The sequence below is a fragment of the Quercus lobata genome, chromosome 12 (genome assembly GCF_001633185.2).
Source record: "Quercus lobata isolate SW786 chromosome 12, ValleyOak3.0 Primary Assembly, whole genome shotgun sequence".
Classification (NCBI taxonomy): domain Eukaryota; kingdom Viridiplantae; phylum Streptophyta; class Magnoliopsida; order Fagales; family Fagaceae; genus Quercus; species Quercus lobata.
The window spans coordinates 3206633-3229509 of NC_044915.1; the positions used below are offsets into that span (position 1 = coordinate 3206633).

Here is a 22877-nt window from a genome sequence, read left to right on the forward strand (position 1 = left end):
TTTAATTTCATGTTGATTAGCTTAACTTGTAACTAATTCAAAAAAAATTCAAAATGATACGATTCATTCTTTGTGTTAAGGCAGGTTAGACTGTTTCAAAACTATTCTGTATAACTCCATAAATAAATGTCATTCTTATTTTAAAAGAAATTGAATTTTAAATATTAATTAAGTAATTAAAGTGTTAAACTAATTTTAATTGTTATAATGATAAATTCTACTATGGAACTCTAAAGTCGCTAACCGTTTTACCTGAAATAGGTAACAAAAAATCACTTATTCCATTTTTTTTTTTAATGAAATTTCATTGGGTTGAAATAAAACTTCTTATGTTGTATATTGTAAACATTTTCGAAGATGTTTATAATGAAATAGAAATTGTATCATCCTACTTAATAAATAAGTTATCTTAGGATTTTGATACGAATATTAAATGGGTCTCATTCACATCCAGCTATGGGCCAGCATCACAAATATGATCCACCAAAATTAGATCCCCCCCAAAAAAAAGATTCCTCCACCTTTGGGGAAAAAATTGTCTTTAACATTAGCATTTATATGTCACACATGTAATTTATTTATGAAAAAATTTTCAAAGTTTAAATTATAAATTTTTACATTTGTATATTTACTGTCACCTAGCAAGAGCCCTCTAGTTTAGCACTAAACGGAGCCTTAGATTAGACCAGTTAAATTTGGGATCTATTGCACATGTTGATCCAACATTAGAGCATTCATATTAGTTTATTTAAAATTGTCTATTTTAGCATAAGAATTTACTTTTTTTTTTTTCTATTTTACACAACTACTTCTAAAAAAACACCTATATCAAATTATCTATTCTACAAATTTATTAAATAAAATATTCATTCTTCTACATTTTTTTATTTCCTTCAATATTCTCTCTCTCTCTCTCTCTTCCTTCAATCCCTATCTGTTTTCTCTCTTCCTATCTCTAGAATCTCTCTCTTACAATTATAGAGACTCAATTCGTAGCCAAACCACAATCTCCTCCCACCATCCAAGGCACTTTCACAAATGCAAGAGTAAGAAAGATCACTAGTTCACCACATAACAACACATGAACAACCTAGAAAATTCCAAAAAAAAAAAAAAAATTTATAGCAACCCATAAACCCAAAGAATCGTAGCAACCCAAAAAATTCTAGAAAATTTCATACCCATAAACCCATAAAATCATAACAACCTAGAAAAGTCATACCCATAAACCTGCAACCTAGAAAATCATACCCATAAACTTGAAACCTAGAAAATTCATAGCTATAAACATGCAACCCACAAAGCAAAGAGAAACCCACATTGTCGAACCCATCCCCACTGCCATGAAGTGACTACCTAAAATCAAAAATCCTACCACCAATCAACCCAAACAAAAATCAATCAACCACCATTGTGCTGCAATCATCACAAAATCTAACCATCAATGAATCTCAATGAAGCCTCCAAAACCCATCAAAAGAAAACCATCCCTAGCTTAACCCGAAACAAATCTGCATCGATCCTTACTTGACAATCACCTTACCACCACCAGAAAATCCAAGTGAGCCCAAGCTCTCCCAAACCTTGGTCACTGATGAGGGAGAACAAAAGCAAGAGAGAGAGAGAGAGAGAGAGAGAGAGAGAGACTTAGTTTACTGAGAGGAGAGAGAAAAGAAAAAGTTAAAAAACAGGAAAATAATAAAATATTAAATACACAGCTATAGTAACCGAGCAAAATGTAAATATACATGGTTATTGTAGTTATTGTGTATATTTACACACTTTTGCACTCTCTAATGTAGATTAGTTTTAAGCCAAATTGTGTACGTTTTGCATTTTTTTCTATTATGCACCACTAATGTGAGTGCTCTTGTCTCTTCCCCTCCCCCCCCCCCCCACCCACAAAAAAAAGGCCATAAACTAGATATGAAAAATAAGGAAAGTCCTTGTTTTCTAAGAATCAATGGTTGATATTGGAAAAAATTCAATTCAAACTTGAAGAACACTTGGCTTCCATTACCCTAACCACTATCCAAAAGACCTCTGTTAAAAATGTGGGTTGGACCAGCCAAAGCAAGGAGTCATCAAAAATAAATTGTGATGATGTTATCAACCAAGATTAGTCCTATGTGGCTATAGTTGCAAAATATTGAAGAGGGGCATTGGTTTTTGTTCAGACAAAGTGGGTGAAAACAATTATCCCTATCCAAACTGAAGCAAAAGCCATCAACTAGGCAACTTATAAGACCCTAAATCTCAACATAAACCATGTCATAGTAGAGAGTGATGCTAAAACATGTGTGGAAGCCCTACTGAAACAAAATAGTGAAGTTTCGTGGAGAATTGCAGTTTTAAGTGCTAATATGATTATACTAGAAAAGCTCTCTCAGAATATCCAGTACAATTGGATTCCTAGATAAGCCTACATTGCAACTCATAGCTTAGCTACTCGATCATTCTCTAATGGAAAAGCTCTCTCAAAAATACTCAATTCAGTTGGATTCCTAGATAAGCCTACAATGCAGCTCACAACTGAGCTACTTGGTCATTCTCTAAGAACATTAGCATTAGGGGGTGTAACTCCCCCCCCTCCCCCCCCCCCCCCAAAACTGTTATTTTACCCTCTCAAACACTAAAAACAATTCATTACCTGGGTTATTAAACCTAAAAAAGCATACAGCATTCCTAAAGTAAATCCTTACTTTTACACAATACTGTAGCAAGTTTCTAAAACTAAATATTTATATTTTATTCTCTTCTCTCTCCTCATACACTCTCTTTCCACGTCTCTGCCTTTTCTCCTCTATCACTCTCTGAGCCCCTTCTCTCTTTCTCTCTCTCTCTCTCTCTCTCACATCTTAGCCTTCCTCTCACCTCTGCCTCCCTCTCGTCTCCGGTGGATTTGTGGGTTTGGATTTGGATTTGTGTGGGTATTTGCGTAGATGATGGTGGTTGCTAGCAATGGTGGTTGTTGTGTTTTTTGTGGTTGGTGGTAGTGGGTTGCAGTTCTGAATTAGTTTATGTTTTTTTTTTTTTTTTTGGGTATGGATATGTGATTTTGGCGTTTGTTAATGCTAGTGGGGATGGTGGCTGTTATGCTATAAGGTTTGATTTTGGGATGTGTACGTACTAATTGTGGTGGTGGTGGCTCATATTGATTATGGTGTAGGTGGCTAGTTTTGATTGTGGGTGAAAAGAGAAAGAGAGGAAGAGAGAAATTGCAATGGGCAAAGAGAGAGTGAGAAAGTGAGATAAAGAGAGTGAAATGAATAAGCAAATGAATAGTGTTAGTTTAGATATGAAAAATAAGAATTGGAATATTGGGTGAGTTGTAAAATAATATTAAAATAGATAAAGTAATTTTTTAACGTTTTGTTTGTTTCGTTGGAAAACATTCTATAAAGATAATTTTCCACATTTTCCAATATTTGGTAGTACAAAAAAAACGGGTCAATGAAAAACTATCTTGAGTCAATGGAAAATCCTAATAAAAATATAGCTTATTTTTTGTAGGCTGTTTTCCAAAAAAAAATTTTGGAAAAAAATCTCTCTCTCACGCGTTGCATCTCTTATAAATATTATCTTCGTTTGTAGCTGTAGGAAACATTATTTTTTAGCGTCTTCTCTCTCTAATGATAAGCTTTCTCACTTTTTCTCTCTTCCTTTTTCTTTCTCTCCTCACACCCTCATTGTCACTAACTCTGATCTCTCCTCTTCCCATAGATCTATCTCTTTCTAACTGTCTCTCTTCTCTCTTTTCTCCATGTTTCTCTTCCCCTCTGTAACACAATTCTCTGATTAGATTTTTTTTTCCCTTCATTGATCGGTCAATAGTTCTAACTTGTAAAGGAGAACAAATTTGTAGCAGTAATTATTTCATTCCTCTCTACCAAAATCCTAATTCTTTGCTTTGAATTACAAGCTTGATTTTCTTTTTTCTCTAAAAAATTTTCGATTTGATGGATTCCAGGCAGAAGTTACTTATTTTTCATACATAAAGTGCAAAAAAGTAAAAATTAAAAAAAGAAGAAGAATGAATGAATGAAGTAAAAGATGAAAATTTTAAACATAGTGCCTATATTGCTTTAAATTGCTTTTACATAGGATAATTTTTACCATGAACTAATAATATTGTTATATAATGAACGATAATTGTTTAGGGGAATTGCATTAATTGGTAGAAACTTTTTTTGTTGGCAGATACTTTATGCAAATACTATGCAATGATGATATATTATGCAGCTACATTATGTAAATACATATTGAAGACTTGTGATTGACCATAGTAAACAATTAGTATACTAACGTAAAGAGTAGACAATTAAAAGTTATTATTATTTATATTTATTAAAAATGTATTACCCTATCAATTACAATTAGTATACTAACGTAAAAAGTAGACAATTAAAAGTTATTATTATTTATATTTATTGAAAATGTATTACCCTGTCAATTATATATATAGACAAATGGTTGATGTGTGTGTGTGTGTACGTACATATGTACGTATGTTACTGTCCATATATATGAGTAGGATGAGTGGTAGAGATCATGAAAATTTGACTACTAATTAATTAATTTAATTTTGATTGTATCTATTTTCAAAATTTTAGTATAAAAACTAAATTCATTCCTGGTTTTTTATTTATAATGATTATATTAGTTGGTTTACGTAGTACACGTCTTTTAAATTCTACAAGAAATATTTTTAAAAAAATTGTATACCAAACACCAGAAAACATTTTCAAGCTCATTTTCAAAGTCATTACCAAACACTGAAAAATGAAACAGTTTTCTAGAAAATACTCTTTAGAAAAGGAACCATTTTTCAGAAGACGTTAATGTTGAAACAAACAGAGCGTTAAAATGGTGAATGAGTATTTTTTTAGACACTTGGAAGTAACTAATAAGCTAGTTGATTCTTTTGGTTAGGCTATGCTCCTCAAGCTTTTACTGATGTTGTACTAGTTTTTTTTTTTTTTTTCTTTTTTTGAGAGAGAGACTGATGTTGAGCTGTCCTTTTGTTGTTACTTATCTTACTTTATGCTCAGTCTCCTTTATTTTAATAAAATCATCTAGTTTCTCATAAAGAAAAAAAAAAATATATATATATATATATATATACACTTATATTGAGTGTGTAATGTTATATCATGAGAACATCTTACGTTTAAGTTTAGTTTATTTAATAGTCGAAACTGACATTATGGTTTTTTATTTTTTTTTTATTTTTTTTTTTTTTTAAATGGAGAAACTAACATTAGGTTTGAGCTAGACTCTTAAATAAACAAATATAAACATTTTTTTTCGAATTGAATTATTCATAAATTTAATCTATTCATTTACACTTTTTACAACTTTGCTTCTACTTAACCTCTGAAGTACCATTAAGGAAGGCACGGAGTGAAGCTTGAAACATTACGTGAGATTATGACAATAAAACCACCACTTCTTTTTTTTAGTGCTGTATTTTCAATTTAATAATTAAGTTGAGAGCTTGTCGCAGACAATGGCGGTATTGGACACAGTTACAGAAACAAATTAGGCACACAACACATTCCGAAAGATATATTTATACACGGTATACACTATATCATGAGGTGGACGCAAAAATACTGATTTTATAGATGAGTGTCCAATTACAGGTGTTTCCTTGCCTACCATTAATTTAAACCCCATAGGAAGGAATCCTTGTGTTGTCACTTGTCATTGTGATTGAGATTGAAGTTATTGTAGAAAATGCAAGCGAGACATTTTATCACTTTCTATAATATGGGAAATACCAAATTTCAGAATCAATCTGGTTGGAGATGGAGACACATCATAAAGTTGTGTGGTGAATTTGAGTCCTTTTCAACCTACGCATCAGCCAAAAGCACATTAGAATATTAACAAAGTCACTTATATGGAAGGTAAATAAATGGTTTTGGTTGGGAGCTCAAATGTAATAGCGAATACTGCAAAACAAATCCAGCCCAAATGCCCAACACATCCAAGAATTTTTTTTTTTTTAAAAAAAACCCCAATAATTCTTACTCCCTCCGTCCCACTTTTTTTTTTCATGTTTGAAAAGTCAAATTTTTTAAGAGAATATCATTTATTATCTTGTCTACCTTTTAAAAATGTATAAGTTTTCATTTGTTTAAAAATTGTGGTTATTTATTTCTTTTTGAATATTTCAAAATATTATTCTTTTTAAAAAGTTAATAAATAAATTTCTTAATTTACCATTTACTTTATTGAAAAGGTTAATATCATTCTATCACTACTAGAATTTAAATTAATGAGATTAGTTTTGGTAATTTGTACATTTTCAACTAACAATAAAAGATGGAGGTAGTACATTTAAAAATAAATATATTAAAGTACATTTTTGGCTCTTAACATTTAGAGTAATTTTCATTTAGACCCTTTATATTTGATTTCATTTCATATTGGGCATATTGTCCATTTATGTTAGTAATCCGGTGACACATGGTATTATATAGGTTATGTGTCTTAATAGATGGCACATAACGATCAAATTACTAACAAAATTAAAGCTTGTACAAGTGACATGTCTTAATGAATAATATTTATTTTACACTTAAGGGTTAGATTACTAACAAAAGTGAACTTATATGGATGAGAATTATTTGGCATTTAACAATTAGATCATTACAAAAAAAAAAAAAAAAAAGGACAGCATGACTAATATGAAAATGGAATGAAATATGAAGAGCCAAAATGAAAATTTTGAAACCTAAAGAGCTAAAACGAGAAAAATCTCAAACCTCAATGACAAACTTTTTTTTTTTTTTCTAAAAAACAAAAAAATGGGGTGTTTTTTTTTAATTTATTTATTTACTGGAGTAAGATTTAAAAATATAAGGAAATTTTATGAAGTTAGGCTTGATATGGGGGTCACATATGGACTCTACGAAATGCCATAGGATTAAGTGGGAACTACTATCGCACACCTTTGGTATAATGGTTACTCCACAAGTATAAGTGATTGTGGGGTGTGAAGGGTAAAGGCCGAAATTCGAGTCTTCGGGGGGAACTTTTACACACATATAGTATATACACTTTAGATTAGATTACAGTAAAATTTTTATCTTAAAAAAAAAAAAAAAAAAAAAAAAAAGAAAGAAAAGAAAGAAAAGAAAAGAAAAGAAAAGAAAGGGGAGCTGAGAATTGCCCAAAGTCCCAAAAGGCCAAAACTTCAATTGGGTTATGTGTTACTACACCGTGGACCAAAATCCAAAGAACATAGATAAGCCCAAAATGTGAGGTTGCATCATGCACTTTAATTTAGGCCCAAAATGCGAGGGTGCATCATGCACTCCGACTTTATTAGAAAGCCTAGCATAATGATTTCAATTTTCTATCACCAAAAAAGAAAAGAAAAAATCATTTTTCATGTGTGTGTAGTATGTGTAACATAAAAGTTGAGTGACCACCACGTGCGGTGGTCACTTCACAAGTATAAATGCTTGTGGGGTGTGAGAGGCAATGATTACGATTCAAGTTTTTAGGAGAAAATTTTACACATATATACACTTATATTAGATTAGAATAGAATTTTTATTTTGTATAAAAAAAAAAAAAGTTACAACTTGCAAGCAACATAATCTCACTCTCTCTCATGTTACTAATATATTTATATATATATATATATATAGCAGTTCTCTCATAACAAGTACCCACAAACGTGTGGGACTTCGTCATGGTCCAAAAATTGCAACATAAAACCTTACACATGATCACGTTTGTCTACCAACATTTTACAAATAGAAAAGTGTGCTTAGGACTGAATCCATGTAATTATAGTTTTCCATTTAGGAGAGGATGTTTTGGGGAAAAGAGAAAATGCTCCTTAGTAAAGCTTAATGATTGGTTGAATTGCACATATAAAAACTAAATTGAAACTCGCATAAAATTAAGATTACATTACCAAAATCTCCACTAATTATTTAAGAAAGTTATTCTTTCTTTATAGAAAATGTTAATGGATACCCTAAAATCATTGGATTCAGATCTTTTAGATTTCCTAGGGTACTCTACCAAATAGATTTCTTTAAATCTTAACCATTCTTTAATGCTTTAATGGTCAAGATTCTGTCATGTTAGTATTCTGTCATGTCAGTATTCCATTAACAATAATCTTAATTGTTTTGTTTACAACATTATTTTATTATTTTAATAATATTGTTAGTGGAACGCTGATATGGCAGAATCTTGACCATTAAATCATTAAAGAATGGTTAGGATTTAAAGAAATCTACTAGTAGAGTACCCTAGGAAATCTAGAGGATCTAAATCCAAAATCATTTGTTAATGAACTATTTTAAGAATATTTTTATAGGAAAATAAAATAAGCAATTAATATTTTGATACCTTTTTCTATTTCCTTTAAAAGTGATGTCAAAATTTTTCTAAAATGGTTTGTTAATAATTACCCTAAGAATACTCGCTAACATGACCCTTCCTTTATTACCAATAGCAATGTTATTTGAAACCTTGAGATAATTGAAGCAAAATACTAAAATAAGAGTATAGAATAATTTGAAAAACCCTTCCTTTATTACCAATAGCAATGTTATTTGAAACCTTGAGATAATTGAAGCAAAATACTAAAATAAGAGTATAGAATAATTTGAAAAGGACAAAATGAAAAGGGAAAGGTTTTGCTGTTTAAGGGTGGGCCCTTGGACACATGAGATTTGGATCACTTTCAAACACACCCTTATATCTTCAATTTAGTGTTATAGATGCTAGAGCTATCAATAGCTACAGGTGTGACTAGGTTGAGTTGGGTTGAAGGGTTTTTACACACTAATTTGACCTTGTTGGGTTAAGAAATTTTCAACCCAACTCATTACATGTGTAGAAATCAATCTAACCCAATCCACATTGGCTAGTGGGATGTGCGTACATATTTTATGCATTGTAAAAGATTAGGCTTTCATCAATTATTTAAACATTTTTTAATATAAATTTTTAGTATCCATATAATAAGCTTAAATTATATTCTAAAATACAAAATTCATTAAAATTGGTTCTAATAAAATACCATAGTCAACTTAACTACAAATTTAAAATAAAATTATATATATGGTGGATCAAATTGGGTTAAATGGGTTGAAAAAAATTATCAACCCGAACTCGACCCAACCTAAGGCATTAAATAAAATTTCAATCCAACCTAACCTAACCCACCAACTCACCTGAGGTGTCAAGTTTGATTTGTTTCGTCAAGTTGGTGAGATTGATACACACCCCTACGAGTTACATATCATTTTTGTCAATTTCAAATAAAATTTATTTGAGTATAAAAATAAATTTATTATAAAAGTTCATTTTAAATACATTTCTTTAAAATGTATTTTTAAAAAGAAATAAAGAAAATGCATTCGTTTTTCATTTTTTTTTTCTTCTCTTACCCCTTGTTCAACTTCTTATTCTTTCTCTCTCCATGGCAGCCATAAAACACATTAAAATTCAAATAGTAGTATTCAAGCAAGACATTAATTAAAATGGTAAACACCACAAATTTGACTAAAACAGAGTAGAATTGACTTAGCAATTAATACCATAATCTTTCTTTTATCAAAACGAAAACAAAAACAAAAACAAAAACAAACAAAAAAGCAAAATTTTACTATTTCCTTTCTTTTATCTCAAGTAGATTCTTTCCCTCCAAAACTGGCAAATCAAACCAAAGAGCTTAACACTCACAAAAGCATAAGGTGTAGCAAATAAGTAAACCCACTGTCAAGTAATCCTCCTCTTTTTCGAACCGAATAAATCAAAATCCTTGCATTGCCATGTAAGAAACTCACTTTCCCTTTATTCCAACAAACAGAACATCATACTTCATGCACCTCCTCTTATATATAGATGCCCATTTTATTAATACTAACTCATATGTAACCCCAAGTTCCAACTCCAATTTTCTGCACTGCACAAACGTATAATATATATATATATATACACCTTCTCTGATCTTTAAAACAATGCTTTCTGAATCAATGAATCCAACCAACTCCTCATCAGGTGGAGGAGACAATCATAAATCATTTGACCGTGATGTGAGACAGATGGTCTCAGCCATAACTCAACGCCTCGGTGATCTCAAGAAATCAGGTTCAAGTACCCAGCAAGTGGAGGGTGATGATGAAAATGGTTTAAGAGTCATCACGCTTGCTGGAACCAACTATGGAGCCAATCTACGAAGTGAGTTGGACGAGAAACCTCAAGAGGATTCACTGGTTGAGTATGACACACTAACCACCTACGTCAACAGCAATTTCCAAGCCATCAACAACTCAATCATGATGGGTGGCAGCTACACCACCAACGATCCAGGTGTTCACCTGGACATCAAAGACATCCAAGAGAACCATGGCCATAAGCCAGGCCACAAAAATGGAAAGAAGGGAAAGAAAAAAGAGAAGGACTCCCAGAAAAGCGACCACACCGAGCATTCTGATGGAGATCATGATTCATGAATCACAAATTTGCAGGGACAAAGAGGTCGTAAAGGCTAAACAAGTATTATCAATATTGCCATAATTACGTACTAATAATTAATAAGTCTTCGTGAGCATGCTGCTTAATTTATTATATAAGAGTATTTAAGTTTGAGAAGAGATGAAAGGGTTAAATTTTATTTAGGTATTGAGTTTTGATGCATCATATTTCAGTTTGATTCCAAAGTTATGTATCACAATATGGTATTTATTTGTTGATACTGTGTGTGTTGTTTGGATTGTTAAACATATCTCCTACCTACGAAAAGAAAAAGGAAAAAATATTGTTAGTTATATGAATAACAACATCAAATATTTTTATTAGAAGTTTACTATTATCTTCTTCTTTTTTTCTTTTCTTTTCTTTCTTTTTCTTTTTGCTTTTTTTTTCTTTTTTGAGAAAAGAAAATTTACTCTGTATTCTGTAAGCCAAATTCATGCAGTTGTGTTATTAGCAAGAGTAATGCTTCAAATATTATAAATTTTATTACATAAATATATTTCATCAATTACAAAAAAATATAATTTCTTTATTTATTAATTATTGGAATATGAAAGTACACGCAAGTGCTAAGTGATGAACTGATGATAGTAAAATACATAAGAACACTCAAATTGACTCAATAAGAAACTCAATTTCTTGACTTGACACAAATGGGAGTAGATACTTCTAGCGCATTCAAAATTATTAGATACATGTGTATCACTCACTTTGGCTACATTTGTTTGGATGGATAGTGTTTGGTTGCATTCTTGAAAATGCTATGAAAAATATATTTTCTATTACTTTCCTCCTTTTTCTCATTTCCCAAACAAATATATAATTTTTTTTTTAAAATGAGAATTTTAGATAAAAAAAAATCTTGATTGACAACTAGTGACTAATGACACCATTGGGGGTGGTGGTCATGGCTGAGCTACTAATAGTGAGAGATGGGAGTGGAGATTAGACTGATGAGTTTTGGGCGGGGTGTCAAATGTTTTACGGAAAATGAAAGCGTAAAGCATTTTATGCCCAAAGTGCCTAAATTTTATGGTCAATTGGAAATTACTTTCAAGTTAACCATCAATCAATCAACCCCTCTCCCAGTGTTTTTTTTTTTTTTTTTTTTTTTTGAGAAACCTCCCTTCTCAGGGAGGGAAGGAAAACAACTACTGCAAATCTTTAACAACAAAGCTGAAAACACTTGGTGGCACTTCCTCCATCCAAACTCTTAAAGGAAAAGAAAACCTAGCATCCCTAGCTAGAGCATGGGCTACATGATTGCCCTGCCGCCTTACATGGATGATAGAGGAGGACTGAAAATACCCCCTTATAGACATAAAGTCTTTTACTAAGTGGCCTGTCAATGCATTAGCAACCAACCCCGACTGCAAGCATTTCACCACTAATTCCGCATCCCCTTCAAAACAGACCCGGCTAAAGCCTAGCTCCCTTGCAAACAGAGCTGCTCTTCGAGCCGCCATCATCTCGAGGACCTCAACTGTTGCTGGCAGCCTAACCTTTTCCGACAAAGCCGCCAGCACCTGCCCTTCACAGTCGCGAAGCACCACCCCAATACCGGCTTCTTGCTCCTCCCCGAAAACCGCCCCATCAAAGTTAGCTTTGATGGAATTCTCTGCCGGGGGCTGCCACCGCACCAGGCCAGCTTGCACCCCTGCAACCCGCCTCTGTTTTCCCTGCTGGAACTCAGCCAACATGGATGAGGCTAACTGAGCGATTCTAGTACAAGGCTGAGTAGCTTCTTTTGAGCGCAACTTGTTTCTTCGCATCCAAATAAGCCAAGCCGTCATCACAAACACCTCCATATTTTTACCTTCAGCCTTCATAATACTCACGAGGTCCCACATATTCTTCACAGATAAGTACTTATTCATCACATCAGCACAGGAGGACTCCCACACCACACGGACCTGCACACAGTCCCAAATGGCATGGATCTCATCTTCCTGCAAACAGCCACACTGATCACACACGGAGGAATCTACCACTTTCCTTTTTTTCAGATTTTCCTTTGTTGGAAGCGCTCTTGAGCAAGCCCGCCAAATGAACACCTTCACTTTGTTAGGAACCTTCAAGTGCCATATGAATTTCCAAAAGCTTCTTACCCCATCAGAGTTGGAGCTAGAAGGCAGAGAGCTCATTTCCAATTCACACAGCAGCTGGTAACCTGTTTTAACTGAGTAAGACCCCGACCTGCACCTTGGCCATGATAAGCAGTCGACTTGGTCCGTAACACACAAAGGAATGCTTTTGATTCTTTGAGCTTCAAAGGGCAGAAAGAGGACATCCACAAGCTGCTCATTCCATCCTCCTCCCTCCGGCTCTAGCAGATTTGCAACTACCCAATTTTTCGCCTCCTCAATTTTTGGAGAAATGACACAAGCCGAAGCCTCCCCAGGCAGCCACCTATCATTATAGATATTAATCTTTGTACCATTCCCCACTCGCCATAGCAAACCCGATTTTACAAGCTTACTAGCCTTAACAATACTTCTCCACGCATACGACCCCGAAACTACCTTTGCATCAAAGATTGACCCACTTGGGAAATATTTGGCACTAAAAACCCGGTAAAAGAGGGAAGATTGATCTACTAAAAGCCTCCACACTTGCTTTGCGAGCATAGCCTCATTAAATTTTTCCAAATCCTTGAAGCCCATACCTCCTAACTCCTTTGGTTTGCACAAAGTTTCCCAATTCTTCCAATGAATCTTGCGTTGGTTGCCCCGTTGACCCCACCAAAATTTCCTAATCATCATCTCAATATCATTTAGAAGACCGGATGGGAGTTTGAAGCAACCCATCGCAAAGGTGGGAATAGCTTGAACTACCGCTTTTAGGAGCACCTCCCTACCCGCTTGAGAAAGGAGTTTTTCCTTCCAACCTTGGAGCTTATTCCATACTCTCTCTTTGATGAAATTGAGACTCGCCTTTTTATTTCTCCCCACAACCGCCGGAAGACCAAGGTACTTCTCATATTCCTTCACTTCGCTTACCCCCAAAGCTTCGATTATCTCAAGCTTCTTCTCCTCCGAAGTAGCCTTACTAAAGAACACGGTGGTTTTTTCTCTATTAAGCTTTTGACCAGAGGCATTCTCATACAACACCAAGATACCTTGGATAACATCCAAATCACCCCTATTTGCTCGGCAAAATAGTAAGGTGTCGTCGGCAAAGAATAAATGAGAAATCTTAGGGCCATTTTTGCAAAGAGAGAATCCCCTAATGGCTTCGGACCTGGCTGCCTGTTGCAGTTGGCAATTTAAAGCTTCAGAACAAATTAGGAATAGGTAAGGAGAGAGAGGGTCTCCTTGCCTAATACCCCTAGTTGGCCGGATATCACCCTTAGGAACTCCATTCACTAGGATAGAGTAGGACGCCGAAGATATGCAACTCATAATCAAAGCCACCCAACTCGCATTAAAACCCATCTTCAACATTGTTGCCTCCAAGAAATTCCACTCCACCCTATCATAAGCCTTGCTCATGTCGAGCTTCAAGGCCATGAAACCCCCTTTTTTTGATTTTTGATTCTTCATGTGATGTAAAGTCTCAAAAGCTACAAGAATATTATCGGATATTGCCTTGTCCGATTGGAAGGCACTTTGAGATTCCGAAATAATCGTCGGTAACGCCGCTTTAAGCCTATTTGCTATCACCTTTGATACAAGCTTATAAATTATATTACATAAGGAAATAGGACGATATTCAGAGACTTTAGTAGGACTTTTTACCTTTGGGATAAGAGTGATGAAAGTCCGGTTTATGGATGAAGGGACAACACCCGAGGTAAGGCAGCTCAACACCGCTTCAGTCACATCTTTGCCCACTGACGACCAATAATGTTGGAAAAAGAGGGGGGGGAGACCGTCCGGTCCCGGAGCCTTCAAAGGGGCCATTTGATTCAAGGCCGTGACCACTTCTTCCTTGGAGAACTCGCCCAAGAGCAACATATTCATCTCCTCAGTTACCGAACAAGGCACATCCGCCATGACTTCCTCCATCCTACTCGGAATAGAAGAGGTAAAGAGGAGTTGGTAATAGCTTACCAATGTTTGAGAAATTCCCTCCTCATCCGTGCACATCTCCCCCAAAGAATCCTCAATGGCGTCAATTCGATTTCTTCTAAACCGATGAGAGGCTCTACTATGAAAGTACTTAGTGTTGTTATCTCCCTCTTGAAGCCATAGGGATCGAGATCGTTGCCTCCACATTTGCTCTTCCGACACCAATAACTTTGAGATCTCTTTTTTCAACCTTTGAACACGAGAAAAACTTCCACCCCTAATTGCCTCCACCTCGGCCAACCTTAGTAACTCCTTCTTCTTCCTAAGGCTTCGGGTCACATTACCAAAAGCCACTTTGCTCCACCACTTCAAGTTTTTTCGACACCTTTCCACTTTCCCTTCCACTTTACTCATCGGGTTGCCTTGATGAGCATAGGACCATGCATCCTCAATTACTTCTCTACAACCCTCATCCTTCATCCACATTTGTTCGAACCTCCAAGGTTTATTAACTCGCTTAGGAATCCCTAATAAGTGTATCATAATCGGTTTGTGATCCGATGTGCCACACTCCAAATGAACCACTTTTGTGGCCGGGAACATGGAGAGCCACTCCGCCGTACCAACCGCTCTATCGAGTCTTTCCCACACCGTATGCCCCTCCTCATGCCCATTGCACCAAGTGAACTTGTTCCCACAAAAGCCTAAGTCTTGAAACCCACATTCATCCAACACATCCCTAAACTCCTCCATTTGCCTATTTGGTCTATGCCGCCCCCCCAATTTCTCATGGGCTCGAATAATTTCATTGAAATCACCCGCACACAACCAAGGTAGGGAAAATTTTGAATTTAGTCTTCTCAAAGTAGCCCAAGAGATACAATGATTGTTAGTTTCGGGTTCACCGTAGAAACCCGTAAATCTCCACTCACCCTCCTTTCCTTTATTTATGACCGCATCAATGTGATTTGGCGAATAAGTATCCACCGCGAAATCCACATCTTCTTTCCAAAAAACCACCACCCCTCCACCCCTCACCTCTCTAGAAAATTCAATCATCCCACCAAACTTCCATTTGTCACGTAAGTAAATTAGCCTAGCTTTTTTCAACCATGTTTCGGCCACAAACACGATTGAGGGAGAGTGAGCTCGTAGTAAATCCCCAAGCTCCTGCTCTGTCTGAGGGTTCCCAAGTCCTCGACAGTTCCAGCTTAAGATATTCATTGCTGTTGGCGGGGCTGCACCGCAGCCTCCACCATTTCATAATCATGTTCCTGACCAGAGTATGAAACCAATCTCTTTTTATTTGGTAACTCACTGTGATCCCCCTCAGAAGCTAGCCTTTTTGCATTTTTTTTTACTACCCCAGGAATACTACTCTCAACTAGCCGTGCACCAACTTTCTTCCTATTTCTTTTGCCTTTTTCCACCCTAGCACTACTTTTCCTAGAGCCAATAGCATTAGAGATAACACATAAATCTGATTGGGTGATAGGTACACTTACCAATTTGCCCTCCTCTTCACGTGCATGTGTGGTCACCAACTCCTCCACTAGCTTTGCTTCTACACTTTCCACTGCCCCTAGTATAAGCTCAGCCCTCCCTGCTGTACTAGCTTCCTTATTTCCCTCATTCTTTCCTTCTATAGAAACTCCTACGGTCACGCCACTCTTCTTGTCAAATCTCGCCAGCTCCTTGTCAATCTCGCCTAGCCTGACCTCAAAACTTTTCCCTGAATCACGGCTTTCCATCACAGCACCGTCAGAGTTCAAGACATCCCCTCCTGACCCCATGTGATTCACATTTAATGCGCCTTGGGAAGTGCCTCCCTCCTCTGTCTGCACCAGCTCCGCCACAGGAGGTTGCTCACTGACCTGAGCAACCATCGGCTCCACCACACTCTCACTGCTATCATCCTGTTTTTTCTGGGCTTTCTTTGCTGCATAGAATCCTGGCACTTTTAAAACTGAACTTCTTCCCTTCCCAAAGGATGCTGCACGAATCCATGCACCGTAGGCTTGATCCTCCTTTATAAGCTTCCCTTCGCTTTCTATCCACAAGTCACAGTCCCTATCCACATGATTCAGGCACCCACACCAGTAGCATATGTTAGGGAGTCTTTCATATTTGAAAGACACCCAACTTTGCTCGCCTTGTGACAGAGATATTCTTCTTCCCCTGCACAGGGGTGTACTTATATCTATAGTGACCTTCATTCTTAAAAAACTCCCTCCATCCGTCTCTCCCTCGTCAATGTTCTTACACACCTCCCCTACAACATCACAGAGCTTCTCCGCCACTGTTTTGTTCATAAATCTGATCGGGACATCATGTATCTGGACCCATATCGGAATCTTGTTGAACTCTAGGGCCCGGAGAGGAACTTCCTTATCATACCACTGAAGCACAACAAGGTGCTTATCAAAGCTCCAGGGGGAATAGCTCATTATCCTCTCCACCTCCTCCTTTTTTTCAAACGTGAATAGCAGAACATGGTCACTAATTTTTCGAACCTCAAACCCTTTTTCTGATCTCCACAACGGACTGAAAGTTTTGGTCACTGCCTCCACATTTAGTGCCCTTTTTGTAAGAAATTTTGCTGCTATTGTGAAGTTTTTGGTTGAAAGCTCATCAACCAACCCCAGTTCTTCACCTTCCCTGGCATTCAGTGACAGGCTTTGCCAATGTTTAGTAAGGTTTTCCATATTCTAAGACACACTCACGGAGAGTGCTCTCGTCACTCTCTAGCTCCAAGAAACTAGGGGAGTAAACTTTAAAAATATCAACAGAGTGCCAACGTCAACCAACCTCCAAGCAAAATAAATTTTACTTGAGATACAATGACTCCCCCCAACAGGAAACTAACGGTTCTACAGTCAAAAGGGAGTTTTCCTGGGACCCCAGAGAAACTTCCTTAGAGACAGAGAAACTTTTGTTCCCTCTCCCAGTGTATGTGTGATAAAATACTTGTTATTCTCAATCAATCCCAAACACACACAAATGCGAAAAACATTTCTAAAAATCAATTTTTGTCCGAAGTAACACAATCTTAACCTCATTAATTATATACACGTACAGTATTATACTAAATACATTTTGAAAAAGATATATTTAATGTATTTATCTAAAATCGTGTTTATTCTCCAAAAATTATCAGGTTAGATTATATAAACACTTTCTAATAAAATTAGTCCAGCATTTTATTAGTAAAATTCTTTTTTTTTTTTTTTTTTGAGATGTGAGAGCACTATGTCACTATACTATGGAGATACTTAATAATTTTTTGAATCTAACATCTCACTTTTCTTCCCATTTGATTTCCGTAATTTTCTCAGCAACTAAAGCACTTTGCAGAATCAATTCTAGCAACTACAACCTAACTTTATGCCTCAAGCCAATGATTAAGAATTAAGATCTAAACTTCTTCAACCTCTCAAATCTTTTTCTTTTCCCGCACTTTATCAACAAACAAAACGGAAAAGAAGCTTGAGTTAGCATCTTAGCAATGAAGGCTTTTGACTATTTGAGCTTACGATTTTGTTCTCTGCGATTGTGAGGAACAATATAATGTACTCAACGTTGTTTGTTTGGGCTTTCTTTTTGTTTTGATTTCCCCGACTCACATAATGAGGTTAATGACGCGACATAATTTTGTTGATTCGACTTTTTTTTGACGCAACAAATAAATGTTGTCAAAATGGTTATGGGCAAAGGCAAAACTAAGTATCCGTTTAAAAATAATTTATTTAATTTTTTATTAAAAATATGTTAAAATATATTTATACTTTAAAAATATGAGTTAAAAAAAATTAAAAATTGTATATAAAAACCTATAAAACATAAAGTTAATGCCAAACCCCCAAGTGCAACATAGTGGGGGCCATGGCCCCCAAAACCAAAAATATTGCCCCCCATCTGTGACTTGTCCATGTCCCCCTCCTAATTAGACTCAATTTTTTAAAACATTCTCCATCCCCCTCCCAAGTCCCAACACGTCAGTGGTTACTTTCACTTTTTGCAATAGATCCCTTTAGAGCATCACCAACAATTCTTTTATAAAAAATGTCATTTTGACACATCAAAAGTCTACTTTATTATTTTACCACATTATTTTACAATATCTCATTCATCACATGTTCTATTATTTCCTTCTAAACATTAAAATAATATATATAACACATTAAAATAATATATTTACTTAAAACCCAGCGATATACCAACACACAGCCCAGCGACAGTCACCACCGCCACAAACTACAACCACAATCACCGAGTCCTCCAATAAATTCCAAATCCAAAAACCACAACAAAAGAGAAAAAAAAAAAAATCTTCAACAAAACCCCATCATACACAGCACAGTCTGACACTACCATACCCAAGCAAAAAAAAAAAAAAAAAAAAAAAAAAAAAAATCCAGAGGGAGATCAGAATAAGAGATCTCCACGGCTCCATGGTGACAGCCTCATCAAGGTTGAACTCCACGGCGGCGACCGATCTCAATGGCAACGACCTAGGCGAAGAAAAAAAAAACAATGACAGGAGAAAAAAAAAAAAAAAAAGAGATAGAGAAGGCGAAGGTGACAGAAAAGAAAAAAAAAAGGGAAAAAAAAATAAAGAAAAAGGGAGAGATGGAGGTTCTGGAGAAAGAAAGAAGAAGAAAAAAAAAAGGAAAAGAAGTGAACTAAAAAGATTGTAAGGTTGAATTATATCAATCATTTTGTTGGCTTTATTCCGTACCAAATTTGCTTGTATTTTAGTAATTAGTAACCCTGTATTTAGGTGGGAATCATGAAAGGGTAGTGTGTGAGAGAGTGTGAAAAAATGCTCAAGATTGTGCAAAGTAGCAGGGATTCGCGACTGGATCTCGTGGGTGGCTCACAGCTTGCAAGCCGCTAGAAGTTGCACACGTGCCAAGCATGCCAAAAGTTGAAGCGTCATGCCAGCTGAAGCACTACAGGACAAAAAGTACAGACTAGCCATTCAATTACCTTGCGGCTGGAACTCGCGGCTTAGTCAAGTCACGAGGCCAAGCCGCCAGCTAGCTCTGTTTTGAAAAACTGACTCTTTGCATTCCACTCTCACCCTAGTATATATACCCCTTATACCCACGAAATGTAGAGAGCTTCTAGAGAGAATTTTGAGAGTGAAATTCTAGAGAAAAACAAGATTGACTCATCCCCAATCTTCACATAGAGACTCTTCAAATTCCTCTACTCTCACCCTCTCCATTGTTACATCCTTGTAAGGTACATTACCAAAACCTTTTCTCATCATACCTATATATATGAGAAGGCTATTTAGTTCTTGGGAAGCAGTTAGGAAGGGACCAATTTCATATTGGTTAATGCTATGGGTTATAGCAGAATTCGATAAGCTAAAAATGAAATAAGTTCGGCGTAACCTCGTTGGACTAGGAGTTTGGAGAGCTTAGGTACACTGGGTAGATTAGGCTTGGAGGGTCTTCTACTGTTCATGTATCTCAACTACATTCTTTAGTGGATTATTTACCGCTTGGAGGGCGGCAAAGAGGTTTTATGCCGAGGGCTTTGGTTTCCTCTTCGATAACACATCATTGTGCTGTCCTTATGTTTGCATCTCTCTTCCCTTAATCTTTACCATTTAATTTCTACTGTGGATATGATTTTATTTGGTTGAGATTTTTTATCAATTCTGTTATATGCTTATGTTCATATTCCGCACATTAATTGTTTGATAATAAGCTTGAATTGATAATTTAGATATTGGGGGTCTAAACGTTCATAGTGTTTTATACACTTATTGAACATTCAATTAGTATTAGAGCAGGTACACTTGTTGTGGTTTAAATACCTAAGTGTGATCCTTGATCCCTAGTGTTTATATGCCATGGATAGTGCTTTGTATGCCTTAATGCATGTTTTGGATGTTGATGATTATAACATGCCACGTATTTGTGAAAATGCCTTTATAAGTGATACTCCTCATGATTGTGATACTATGTTACATGAATCTTTGGGTGTTGTTGATATTCCAAATGATAAACTCTTGAAGAAAAATGCTAAGAAGTTTCAAAAGAATTTAAGCAAGTTATTTTGTGAAAATGATGATTTGATTGCTAAGCTCAATGAATCCAACAAATTGGTTGAGAAGAAAATTCTCTTGAAAAACTGAAAGAGTTTGAATGTTTGAATATGGACTTGGATGCTAAACTTGTTTTGTCTAACAAACTTGTTGATGAGCTAACATGTGAAAATGAATCTTTTAAGATGCATGCCAAGTGTTTGATTGCTGAACCTATTGCTAAAAAGGATGATAATATATGTTGCAATCATGTTGTGGTACCCGATTTCGTGCCTATTATGGGTTCTACCTCAAAAGACAAATCGATGTACATTCCTCCACATAAAAGAAATCAAAAGGTGGAGAGAAAAGCTGTTAAGTCAAAGCCTCCGTTTATGTCTCAGCTTAAGGTTTTGGATGGATTTAAATTTGTTCCAACTTACCACCATTGTGGTGTGATTGGTCATATAAGACCTCAATGTCATAAGTTGAAGATGGAACAAAACCATGTTGCTAGATCCCTTCCCAAAAAGCCTAGTGGACCTAAACACATTGTTTGTCACCATTGTGGTGCCTTTGATCATCTAAGACCTTAATGCTCTAAGTTTCATGTTTTTAAAAGAATTAAAAGAAAAGAGAAACTTGAGCTTCTTGGAAACTATGCTGAAAAGGGTAAACCGGATTTGAGTGAAAATAACATGTTGTTAAAGGAAGTGTTTTATGCTCTTAACTCCTTATCTATGTGCATCTCCGGTTCTCATTCTTCCAATTCTTGTCTCACTTCTCATAAGAAACTCATTCCAAACAATCGTTGTGTTTGGATAAGGAAGGGTTCCTATGGTTGAGCTTTTACTCTTTTGATCCTTGATCTAATTCTTTCGATCTTTGTAGGACCCTTCATGCATTAGATGCTTCATTGTCATGTATTTGTGCATCATGCATCTCTTTATATACATTGTTTTGATTGTTTTTGCATTTGATTTTTTTTTTTTAATTTTTAGTTTTGTGTGAGTAAAAATTCAAAACCACATAAAAAGTGAAAAATTCAAAAAGTTTGATCGTATATGTTTGAGCACATATCACATGTGAGTTTTGCCTTGTACCTTCATACAAATGGTTTTATGCATTTATGAGCTTAGCTTGTTCTTTATGCACTTATTTCTTTGTGGGAAAAATCTTGAAATTTATGTATGATTGTTGTAAATCGATCTTCAAGCTTGTCATGAATGATTGGTCAATAATCTTGATAGTTTTGATACTTGTATAGACTTGTGCCTATATATCTTCCCACACTTTTTATTGTTTTTGCTTAAAGAGCTCAACAAATGTAAATCTCAAAATGAAAAGAGATAATGAGCTGCAAAAGTCGCCGCACAAACTAGTATTTGACTAGGAAAAAGGGAAAGCGACTTGTACTGAAAATGTATGATGCCCAAAAGCCAAAAACTTGTTCATCAAATTGAAATATCAAAAATTTTAGGCATCAATCTCAAAATGAGATATATTGATTCAAAATGATCAAATGTTATGAATTGTATAGAAGCCAAATGAAAAGCTTCTAAGATATGTTATCATTTTCTTGTAGGAGGTTATATATGTTCATTTCTATAATTGAGGTAGACCACTTAATTTAGTACTAGTTGTGTATGACTTAATTGAATTGATCATTGAAGTTTCACTCTAGACTAAGGACTATTCCACATCTGATACACGCACACAACACACATACTTAATGTCCAATGAATGTCTTATTTATTTGTTCGATTGTACTTGTTTAAATGTGATGTATGTGTGCTTAACCATATATGGATTAATCCAAATAAATTTTTGATCATTTTATATGTTTTTGGAAGTGATTTTTATCACTCTTTGTGTTTATGTTTAGTACTTACTTTGTTTTTCATTGTTTAAACATGTTCTGTGTTGAAAAACAAGTATCAGAATTTTTGGCTACTCATTCTGGCTTCTTGCACGAGTAGCGAGCAAGCTACGAGTTTTGGCGACTTGCAAGTCGCGAGTCCAAGCTATGAGTTTACACAGAATGGTTTTGCAACTCACTCACGACTCGCTAGTCGCGAAATGCCCAGAAATAGCTTTTTAAAGAGCTTTTTCGTAGGAAACTTATTTTAAACATTTCCTATCCTCTCTCAAACCCCTCTTTCAATATTTTTACATCAAAATTCAATCAATTTGAATGGTTTTTCATTCCATTAACATCTCTAAGGTATTTTTAAACCCTTTTCGTTGATTTGGATCCTTAGATTATATTTTGGAGAGTTTTGTGCTCTTGGTTGGGATTCGATTTTCATCAT

General features: G+C 35.5%; 1 protein-coding gene across 1 annotated transcript; it reads left to right on the plus strand.

The window, feature by feature from the left end:
- Nucleotides 1-9898: 9898 nt before the first annotated feature.
- On the plus strand, nt 9899-10808 carry LOC115971984. The gene has a single exon (XM_031092114.1). The coding sequence runs from the start codon at nt 9999-10001 to the stop codon at nt 10491-10493; it is 495 nt and encodes a 164-aa protein (XP_030947974.1). The 5' UTR covers nt 9899-9998; the 3' UTR covers nt 10494-10808.
- Nucleotides 10809-22877: the final 12069 nt, after the last annotated feature.

Coding starts and splice junctions, on each gene's coding strand:
- LOC115971984 (XM_031092114.1), top strand. CDS start 9,999: ATGCTTTCTGAATCAATGAATCCAACCAACTCCTCATCAGGTGGAGGA.